The sequence below is a fragment of the Lepisma saccharinum genome, chromosome 28 (assembly GCF_977018435.1).
Source record: "Lepisma saccharinum chromosome 28, izLepSacc3.1, whole genome shotgun sequence".
Classification (NCBI taxonomy): domain Eukaryota; kingdom Metazoa; phylum Arthropoda; class Insecta; order Zygentoma; family Lepismatidae; genus Lepisma; species Lepisma saccharinum.
In genome coordinates this window covers 22,428,938-22,441,079 of record NC_139256.1, presented here as the reverse complement: position 1 = coordinate 22,441,079, position 12,142 = coordinate 22,428,938, and the positions used below count along the sequence as shown (strand labels likewise).

At 38.1% G+C, this 12,142-nt stretch overlaps 1 protein-coding gene across 1 annotated transcript in view; it reads left to right on the top strand.

The window, feature by feature from the left end:
- Positions 1-12,142, top strand: part of Hus1-like (Hus1-like checkpoint clamp component) — a 44,355-nt gene that overhangs the window by 20,023 nt on the left and 12,190 nt on the right. The window contains exon 5 of the mRNA XM_083113673.1: positions 627-734. Within this exon, the coding sequence (XP_082969799.1) occupies positions 627-734 (108 nt within the window). The remainder of the gene's footprint in view (positions 1-626; positions 735-12,142) is intronic.

Here is a 12,142-nt window from a genome sequence, read left to right as displayed (position 1 = left end):
AACAATCCTGGCTTCTGCGTCGCCACTCTTGATAACCGTCGCTGCGCTTAATCTTGCAGAACGATTATCAATGCAAATAAAATTGCGTAATTAACGATAACCGTTATATTTAAAATAAATACAATACAGGCGCAGAAAATCTCACTACTTCCATCACCATTTTTAGTACTTATTATTTCTCGTTGCTATGGTTACAGCAATTTGATTTCTTGTATTTCATACAACGTGATAAGATGATGATAACAATATATATGTATATAAAATAAACATGCATAAGTTAAAAACAACATCAATAACATAAATAATATTAGCTTTGAACATGACAGTTTGAGAATAGGACAGTCTCAACCTGCAGGTTGAAAGCAGCTCGTTCATGGTGCTGATGATATCACCTCTATGAACAACATCTCAAGTATGTGCAGCCCTACCTCCACACCCCTATTTGCCTTCGTGGCACAGGGGATAGCTTTACTTTTTTTAAAAAAGTAAATGTTTACTTACAACAGTTCCAGTATTAGTAAAATTTTCATATTTGTTTTGCTGATTTATAGAGATAACTAGATGGATAGTTTTCATATCCATAATCTGTCATGTCTAATAATTCCTAATTTTTTATTTTGTTTTAGCAATCAATGTCTTCATGTTCCAAATTGTGTGTACATGATATTCCTGTCACAGTCATTCCAAGAAGGAATTGGACCTCGTACCAGGAACCAGAAATGCCTCAATTTGATGTAAGTGTAACAATTTTTTAGGGATAATTTAGACTATAGGTCCGGTTACAGTTACCCTATTTGTGCATGAAGTACACTTAACCCAAAAACTAGAAGAAAAAAATTCAATGTCCTATCAGTATTGGTGAACATTGGTGTATTGGTAAAATTACTGATAATTATGCTTATCTAATATCTATAAATAACTAGTACTGTCCAACCAGGGAAGATGAGCTGGAGATTTACATGTAAAAGGAGAGGTAAGTAGAAACATGCATTATTTATTTTGTTTATAATTACTAGGGCTTGGAAGTTTCTGAAAAATCGTATTGTTTTTCTGAGCGTTGAAAACAATGCTAAACCTGATGTCAATCCATTTCCCTTCAGTTAAAACCAGAAAACATTATTTGTATTTTGCATTGCTTGGCCTTTTTTTTTTTACTTTTAAGTAATTTTTACAGTTTTTATTGCATTTTCTTCATTTTTGAGGCTTTTTTCCTCCTCCCTTGTTGTTTGCATTTGCTAGCATAACTTATGCATTTAAATTTCCTGACATGTTCCTTTTAGCAAGTTTGTCATTAATTGAAAATACTGTCAATGGAAAGCACAATATTATTTTAACGAAATGTTTAGCAATGCATTGAATAATTTATTGTGGTAAATTTATTTTACCTCCAGTAAACTTAAAATTAGGGTGAAGCCTACTGTGAGCTTCCCTTGGTGGCCTCTACAATCGCCTTAATCTGTGGTTTTAAAGTAAAAATTAGTCACAGTATAAGAAAATTGTAATGTAGTTCATATGATACACAGATGTTAACTACTCTCTTGCAATTTATGCAAAATCAAGCTTTTATTTTAAGATTGAAAACTAATTTTAGGTCATTTTGTGACATTTGTAAAGTCATCTATGGTGCATGGCCTCCCCAACTCTTCCTGCAGAAGTTCCTGTCTTGGGCTGCTCTTCTCCAGTTTCTGATATGAAGGATGGAGTCTGCGTCCTTATGGATACTGTCCTCCCATGTAATCCTTCGTCTTCATGCAGGTCTTCCTCCTCCCATATTTCCTCCTAGCATCTTCTTTGGGATCCGGAGTTCATCTGTTATAGCTACATGGCTAGCCCAGTTTAGTCTTTTTATTCTTATGCATATGGAGGAAGGTACTTCCTTATAAAGTTTGTATTTTTACGTCGTTATATCTAATTCTCCACACTCCTTGTGACTGAATAGGGCCAAAGATCCTTTGGAGGATTTTACGCTCAAATCAGCAGCTTGTTCCATTAGAGTCCATGCTTCCATCCATATACTTCAATACTATGAACAAGTGTTTTGTATAGCATCATTCGAGCTCTCCAATTGACATCTCTACATCTGATTAAAGGTAATATCGAGAAGTAGGCCTTATTTGCTGTTTGAATATGTGCTTCTATTTCTGCTATTTCTTCATTTTTATCATTCAGGTTTGTACCTAGGTATGAGAAGTTGTTGGTCATTTCGATGTTAAAAAAAGTTTTCTTTTACCATGTTCTGTTCACAGTATCTGCTTTCCCTCGACTGGATTAATATCTTTGTCTTATTCTCGTTTATTTTAGCCCAACTTTCTTGCCTTCCTCATTCAGTTCTTTAAAGACTTCCTTTACTCTTCTTAGGAATCTACCCATGATGTTAATATCATCTGCATATCCAACTACTGTATAATGCGCACCCTGGTTTTTGATGAGGAAAAGTGACAAAATAAATTATCTTGTGTATAATGCGCAGTATAATCCAGGTTCAAGAAATATCTTTCTTAGTTGTAGCTCGTAAAGCTGTTGCTATGCCAATCAAGAGCTAGTGACATGATACTTATTCAATGAGTCACCTGTTGCTATGTGGACCAAGAGGAGAATATCCTCTTGTGTAAACAGTAACTCACCAACCCAAACCCTCTCCCTCCACTGTGTTTAGCATCCAAAAGCTTTCACTCATTGACCACCTTCTTTATTCTGTAATAGTAATAGTAGAAAGGGAGATCAAAATTACGTTATGGATTTGCAGTAATCAAGTAGTTATTTTCTGTTATTTTTCACCCAACATATACTGCTGATACACATCCCATGTGATGGGAGGTGCATGCTCGAAGTCTGCCAGAACGGCTCTACTTTTCTTGTGTCGCAGAACATTATATTACAAAGTGAAAAATCGTGGAAAAGGGCCTTTAAACTTTTTTGTGTGGTTTTGCTCATTTCTCTTTACTTTTTCTAAAAAAAAAAAAAACCTTCAAAATATATACTTTTCCCATGGCTAACGTTACATTTATAAGAGGCCCATTCAGGACCGTCAAATTAGCAGTTAACAGAACAAGATTTCTTTCATTAAAGCATTTACACAATCATATTATTTGGCCAGTAATACATTTTAATTATTATTTTCTTTCTCCTTATCTTTTCTTTCATCCAAAGTACCTCAAAAATCAGAACGTTCCTTCATTTTGTGATGAATATATTTCAACTGCATTCACATTAGTGTCGCCATCTTGAATGGATTACTGTTGCCATATTCAGAAACTACAGAATTCAAGCTTTACAACGATTTATAACATGAAAGGGTTTCATAAGCATGAAAAAATATTTCGTGCATAATACGCACCAGTTTTTGGGTGCAAAAATTTTAGAAAATAGTGTACATTATACATGAGTAAATACAATATTTGCGTAGATTTGTATTGTAGAGTGCCTCTGATATCAATTCGTAGCTGCCTGATAATGTATTACAACACCAGGTTGAAAATAAGTGGGGCCAGTCCGTCTCCTTGCTTCAGTCCTTGATTTACTTCAAAGAAGTCTCCCAAGTCTGCTTGGATGCGTACAGAGGCAAAGGTACTCTTCATTGTCAGTTCCACCAATCTGACTAACTTCTCTGGTATTCTTAATTCTCTCATTATATGGCCTATCATATCTGTCTATGGAGTCATAAGCTTGCTGGAAATCAACGAAGATTTGGAAGAATTCTATCAGGGTTCCCACACACCTGGAAAAACCTGGAAATCTCAGGGAATTTGAAAAAGTAAAATTCTCAGGGAAGAATCACCTAATTGATCAATGAGTCACATTGAAGTACATCTGAAGGGATAGAATATGATCCTACCTGTTGATTTTCTTCACACAAGCTGCTTTGAAGAGACAGGCTTGTAACATACGTTTATTTTCCATTACAGATTAATTGTTATTGTGTCTATTTGTAAATTTCTGTTTCTCAAAAGTGTGAAAATATTTGCTCTATATGTGGTATGTTAGGAATGTTATTTTGTTCACTGCAGTACAGTTTGAAAAAGTGTTAACTCCGACAAATATATGTAACCGTAGTCCTTAATTATATGTGTACAGGGATTATTCATATTGCTTGATTTCAGAAAGTGAACTGATATGAAGTATTTCCCAGTACTGATAAACTACTGGTATAAAATTTACTGATTCTGATAACTGAGCCAGTGCAAAATTGCAAATGATTCTTGCAGAATATTCATTCACCTCCTCAATTAATGTATGTAACCAAGTGATTCAATATGATTTACTTTAAGAAAGAAGTGCATATTTAGACATTTACTTCACAAATCCATGACATACAAATTGTATTTTTTTATTCATAAAAGTAATAAAAAATGGCTATCAGTAATATTACTGATACACAGATAAGCCCATACCAATAGAGTAACAATTAGTTTGCTTCTGTTGGGTCTCCAGTCATGTAGGCATCAAGGAGAATGAAGAAGCTGATGCTACCGCCAAGTCTGCTGATGCAGACGGCAACCTTTTCATCCACCTTGTTCCCGTTCTCTCTCTCGCCGAGAATAAGTCATCTTCACTCTGCTTCGAATATGACACTCCCATCTCACACGTTGCCATTTGTCACTGTGCCGTACCTTGTAACGTTGTATTAAGTGTTTGGCACATGCTTCTCGCATGCACTGATTTTAAATTCCTCGGACAGAGTTTTAACCTTCCCAACAATTTATCATCCATCCATGTTGGAAGATAATGACAGTGTTTTAACAAATGTTTTTATCTTTTTTGAGAAGAGCGGGGCTTTTCCACTGTTTCTGAGGAAGTTTTAGAACTTTTTTAATTTTGTGTGTGTCCTTTACAACTTGCATGTTTAACCTTTCTCAAAGGTCTCTCTACACCCCTTTTTTAATTTAATTTTAATTTAAGGTAAGGGTTTTTAGATAAGGGGATTTGCACAAGGGTGCAAAATGGCCACAAAGGCCAAAGCACCCAAATATTTTAAATTAATCAATCAGCTAATCCATCTCATCTCTAATAATAATAATAATAATAAGGTGGTGATGTTTTGGCTATGATGGGAGATGGAGGCTATTGTAAAGAAAATAAACAATGCTGCACTGAAAAAAAAATTGAAAATCGTGCTCATCGAAGTATTACAAGTTAATCAGAATAGCACAAAATGTTTACGAAAGTCGGTGAATGGTGATACGATTTGAACATTGGGATGAAAAACAATGTGATGCCAGATATTTGAAATTTTTGTCGGCCATTTTGAACTGTTGGGCGGTATACTCACAAGATACATACAGGGGATGGACAAAAATATGGAAACACCTGCAGAAATGCACATTACCTTTATTAATATTGAGTAGGACCACCTTTGGCATGCAGAACGGCCTGCAGTCGACGTGGAATGGACAAATACAGGTCGGGTATGGTTGTCAAAGGAATGTTGTACCATTCTTCCTCCAAAGCAGCTGCAAGTTGTTGTAGAGACGATGGTGGTGGGTAGCGGACTCGCACCTTGGTCTCCAAAACTGACCACAGGGGCTCAATAATATTGAGGTCTGGCGATGTGACACTTCATCTTCGTGCTCACCAAACCAGTCCTGGACGATGTGAGCTGTATGAACAGGGGCTCTGTCATCTTGAAACACGGCATCACCACCTGGGAACAAAGTTTGCACCATGGGATGCAGCTGGTCACTCAAAATGGTTACGTAGTCCCTGGAAGTGAAATGTCCATGTAGGGTGATGATGGGTCCTGCAGAATACCAGGAGATGTCTAACCAAATCATCACTTCACTCTCGGTAACAGACAGTCTGTATCGTACGCTTGTGCTGACGTTCTCCACACGTACACTCGGCCAGCAGTTGGAAACAATGTAAAGGATGACTCATCAGACCAGATTACAGTCTTCCACTGCTCCATTGTCCAGTTTTTATGGGCATGCACCACTGTCTCCATCTAGCAGCATGGTCAAATTTTTGTCGGCCATTTGAACTGTTGGGTGGTATACTCACAAGATACATACAGGGGATGGACAAAAATATGGAAACACCTGCAGAAATGCACATTACCTTTATTAATATTGAGTAGGACCACCTTTGGCATGCAGAACGGCCTGCAGTCGACGTGGAATGGACAAATACAGGTCGGGTATGGTTGTCAAAGGAATGTTGTACCATTCTTCCTCCAAAGCAGCTGCAAGTTGTTGTAGAGACGATGGTGGTGGGTAGCGGACTCGCACCTTGGTCTCCAAAACTGACCACAGGGGCTCAATAATATTGAGGTCTGGCGATTGTGGAGGCCATGGCAGATGTGACACTTCATCTTCGTGCTCATCAAACCAGTCCTGGACGATGTGAGCTGTATGAACAGGGGCTCTGTCATCTTGAAACACGGCATCACCACCTGGGAACAAAGTTTGCACCATGGGATGCAGCTGGTCACTCAAAATGGTTACGTAGTCCCTGGAAGTGAAATGTCCATGTAGGGTGATGATGGGTCCTGCAGAATACCAGGAGATGTCTAACCAAATCATCACTTCACTCTCGGTAACAGACAGTCTGTATCGTACGCTTGTGCTGGCGTTCTCCACACGTACACTTGGCCAGCAGTTGGAAACAATGTAAAGGATGACTCATCCGACCAGATTACAGTCTTCCACTGCTCCGTTGTCCAGTTTTTATGGGCATGCACCACTGTCTCCATCTAGCAGCATGGTCAACAGTCAAGAGTGGTTAGGGAATTGCAGATCTGCCATGAATACCCTGCTTGTGGAGTTCTCTTCTGACTGTTTTGACGCTAACAGGGTTTGTAAGCACTGAATTCAGCAGCAGTGACTTTTGGAGCCGTGGTGATTTTCTGCTTAGTCACAATCCTACCCAATGTGCGTCTGTCTCTGTCACGCAACACACACTTGCGTCCACGCTGGTGCTTCGCTGATGCGGTTTTTCCGGAAGTCTCGTATGTAGTCATGATCTTCGAGACTGTGCCTCTTGATACACCAAACATTTCTGCTACTTTCGTCACGGAAGCTCCCACCATACGTGCACCCACAATTTGCCCTCTTTGAAACTCTGTCAGCTCAGACATGATTCACGATAACCTGCATGGACCGGTCGCTGAACTATAACTGACCCATCTGTCAGGTTGGTCAGGGTGTATACCTCGCAGGAAGTGCCAGTGACCACAGCGCCACCTACCATTCAGATGCAAATCGTGTTTGAAATGGCTACCTGTTTTATACCAGGTGTTTCCATATTTTTGTCCATCCCCTGTAAGTACCAAATCATCTTCTAATCAAGTGGCAGCCAGTGCAATGCAAGAGGAACTTTGTTGAAACAAATTATCATTGCGTTCCACGACATTCTAGCATGCGAGTGTTACCGATTATGGCCATGATTCGCGGATACGTGTCTTCGTAAGCGTGGGCGGGAACAAACCGCGTCAGGAAAAAACAACGGACTTGTCATAAATGTACATATAATCGACAGTTATCGTAGATAACCTTGAATATCAACACAAGGGGTATAAAATTTCGTTTGTATAATTTGTAAAAGACGTAATAGCATAATTTAGGGTAAGGTCATGTGACATATTTTGATATGTAACTACTCACCTATGGAAGAGGTGGCCAATATCTCCTTGGCAGAGATCTTGTTCTGTGAATCTAATAGTTAGTTTGAGGGTATAGTTATTTCAATTTAATCCATTTGAAATCCGTCCAATTTTTTTATTGTCAAAGTAGCTTTACCTTTAATGAGGGTAGGATTCTGCCAAGGGTCATTGTAGGTAAAGACAATGTATGGTGTGATAATAGCATTACAGCCATATCTGCTTTGAACTGAAAGTACCGACGGTGTTCGTTTTCATACAGATGGATGTTTAATATGCTGGCTGATATAATTGTATAGGGATTTACAAGAAATACAGTGTGTCGGTTGTATACCTGAAAGAGTTAACTTCCATTCTACGTATTGTTGTAATAAGGAACACATGTTGTTTATCATTGGTGTTACAATTTAACCTTACAGGGTTCCCCAGAGTGCATAAACTTAGATATATATATGTGCTAATGTCAGTGTTCTCTTTCAGAAAGGGGAGGTGCATGTTGCATTGGTCACTCTGGGTTATGCTTATGTTAATGAGTCTTGGAAGCATAGAGGGGTTACCACAGTACTAAGGGTAGGGTAATGTCTGTCTTGGAATAGGATACTTGTCTCTTAATTTCCCAATCTACAGGTTTTCACAGGCATCATTGTCGATGAACCTAAGATTCCAATGTAATTTATGGTACTGACTCATATGTACAAGGGATGCAGTAGGGATCCTGGATGAGTCATCCATGGCAGCATAAATTGTCATCTTGTAGGAGAATCTATAATTATTTCTGGGGTAGTATAAACAACTAAGAGGTCTGTTTACTTTGATTCATTTATGGTACGGGGTGTACTGAAAGAAGGGGTTTTATTTCTTGTGAATTTGGAATGCATTAAAAAAAAGGTAAAGTGTTCCCCTGTGCATAGCACCACGCCATGAAGGCGTATAGGGAGTGTGGGGGTAACGCCCCACACTTTCTTGATTCGGTCGTGAGTGGGGGATTATGAGTGAATATTGATTCATTGAATTGAGCACATATGAACGTATTAAACAAACAAGTTTGAAATTTGGGTTTCTTTACAAAGTTTGCCTAATTTTATTTGGTCATCGTGGTCCTCCTGTCATCGCAACCAGTGCTACAGATGAGATGGGTGATTCTGAAACTCTGTGTTTGAGATAATGTGGTTTCGGGGTTTGAATAAATTGGAAACATTTGGGTAGTTGATTGTTCCAATTAGGATACCATTTTATGAGCTATCGTAACTCATTTGTTGGGGTTTCATAGCACATGTGCTCATAGTAAAATTTCGAAAGTCTTTGAGTTGTGTAGAGCACGTCTTATGTTATCAATGGAAACAGCGTCTCTTTGAGTTTGATCCCTCCATTTGTCCATAGCTCTGCTGGTATGTCATCTATTCCTGGAGCTTTATTGTTTCTTTGGACTTTTAAGACTTTTTAAAATTCTTGCCTTATAGGGGAGTTCACTGGTTCTTCATTTTTCCTGGCAATTCTTTTCCTGCTAGTTTCTTTGAGGGAATTCACAGACTGTGTTGAATTTAGTAGTCTAGAGAAATACTCTTTCCATCTATGTTTGATTGTTTCCAGAATTAGCCCATCCTTATCTTTACAACAGTTTGTTCTGGTTTTAAATCCTTCTTTGATTGATCTTACTTGTTAATATGCCATATATGTATTGTTGGACTTAAATTGTTCTCCAATATTAATTATTTTCTCTGTTGTATACTTCCTTTTCTTCTTCTGCATATTGTGTGTACCTCTTTATTCCATCTATCTAGTTCTTGCTTTTTCTTCTTGGATGACTCAAATATGCATGGTGTGCTTTATTTCTCAATTCAACGATTTCTTTTCAATCTTCATCAAACCATTCTTTTTTTTCTTCTTAATGCCTGTTCCAAGAACTTTCTTAGCTATTACCTTGACCATATTCTTCATTGACTCCCATTTATCCTCCATGTCTTCTGTAGGGTCATCTTCTTCGCTCTGTAGTTTGGCTGATGATCTGGATTGTTTACTAATCTCTTCATCTTGAAGTTTATCAATGCTGAGTTTTTGAACTTTGGAAAACCATCTGCTCTAGCTTTCATTATACGGCATCTTAGGGTGGCTGTAACTAAGAAATGGTCTGAGCTACAAATGGCACCTCTGATGTTCTTACATCTATTATGATTGATGCCCATCTTTTTTTTCCTGTTAGTACATGATCTATTTGATTCAGTGTTGATCGAGCTGATGACATCCACGTCTGTTTATGTATTTTCTTGTGTGGAAAGAATGTAGATCTGATTAACATATGGGTCATTCCATGGGAAGTCACCAGAATTGTCCAGAAACGGGTTGCCTCATAGTAACAGATTGTAACAAGCTTTTGTGCACGTTTAGAGTTAGTAAGGAAATATCATTGTGTGAAATATCTCGTTTCAAAACTTAATACATATTGTACAGGGTGCCTCTAAAGAATGTGATCCTTCAAAAAAAAATACAAGACACCGACATTTTCACATAATTGTTAAGAAAGAACAAACTGAGATAGAAAGTTTGTTTTTGCTTTATTGTACAAAGTAAAGTATGCTTAGTTGTAACGCAATGTAGATTTTGCCTTACCTTTATATGTGTATGCCCAGGTAGTGGTTGAATTTCACTGTCGTTAAGCTGTGCGGCAGAAAATTAGACAAGTTTATTAATTTCCCCCATACTGAGGAAATCAGCCAAAGTCTTTATATTCGTCACAGTATGACTTCTATGTATGGTTCATCAGCACACAACCTCATATTGCTGTTTAATGTTTCTGGTTATAAATTACAGACACTTTTTACAGTATGTTTGGGAAAGAAAGTGCAAAATGAGGCTATTTCAAGAGTTAAAATCTTGTAATGGAAAGGTGGCAACACTATGCAGGTGCTATAATTGGAAACACCTGAACTTTGGTATTATTTACAGGAAATGTGAAAATTGCACTCTGCCTCATTTGGTATCTATTGCGGACATACAAAATACGTGCAGTGCAGAATGTCCGTAATACGGAAGTTTCCAATAATCATATCCCAAGTCAACTGGAAGTTGTAAGTGGAAAGTAATCTCAAGGGATCAATCAGAGTTGCAATGTGGAATATAATTTTACATTGACAGTGATGATTGTCAATTTAGTTCACTGAAAACAGCTCATTTGTATGTCACAAAGGTAGCTGTAATGATCCCCAACCACCACTCCGAATTGTACACACAAGCAACGTATGATGAACTGTGTAGCATTATTTTACCTTGTGTTACTGGCATGTTGGATACTTCTTTAGATGTCACACTAACTTCAGTTCTTGTAGTCATGCTGGATATGTGAGATGTAAGCATGCGTGTTTTGGTTAGTGGTATGAAACAATGAAGACTTCTTGTTCCTTCAATGAGAGTTGCTTGAGCAAATCGTGGCTTTAACTTGTCTGCTTGCTGTTCAATTTCCTTAGAGCTGACATAGAAAACCTGAATGTTCTTGATTGTAGATGCAAATTCACATAGTTGCATAGGAGTTAGAATATGATTGTTGTATGGTCTTTGTATGCTTGCCCTAGTTGCCAACCGTTTCACTGTGGCACCTACACCATCAGAAGGTCCCTTCCCATGACAACTAGCAAAAAAGTGCCACTCTGCTTTAAAACCGAAATCCTCCTCGTGATGACAGAGATTTATAAATTTTTTCCTGTTCTTGTATTGTGCAGAAGATCCATCACTGAAATACACAATTTTCCATATAGCTGGGAATCTGTTTCTGAGAATTGAGAGAACTTCTTGTTGAAAGGAATAAAAAGATGCTGTGTCATGAATCAGGTGATCACTTACAGCACACAGAGAAACTGTACTAACAGATAATTCATTCCGCACATAGGCAACAAAAGGATGAAGTGTGGCTTGAGAATTTTTCCAGTGAAATCCTTGCACAGCGTCTTGGGCTACAAAAGCATAATTCTCTGAGAAATCTACTAGAAGGATGCACTCATCATCTGCAAGCGATGATTTCCTTGTTTACAAAAAGTGGCTTTGTGCAGAGGAAATAAAATGGTGTCTGGTTAAGGCTGGAATTCTTTCAAGGAAAGTAGCAATGAATTCTTCTGTTGTTTGTACGACTGATGTGAGTGTGCTCCTCTGTAGTGACCCACTGTTTGTATGTTATTTCCTCATGTTCTGCACACACATTTTCTAGGTAGTCCTGCACTTCGTAGCTCCCTGAGCAGTTTGTACATTCACCAAACATACACTCTATATTTGATATATCACAAACACATTTTTCCATTATAGTAAGAAGTTTGACATGGGGTTGAACAGAGTGCAGCATGAGCTTCATATTCTGGTGTATGATGCATATACACACACTATGAGTTCCACCTGCTCCTGGAAGAACACACCATTTTGGACGTAATTCGGCAAATTTTGAGAACCCCACTTGCAAGTTTGGATGTTCATTTTTAAACAATGCATACAACTCTTTTAAATTGCACATTACCAGATGCTTTTGTTTATGCACCCTTCCTCCGTCAACCTTCACAGAAATGATAT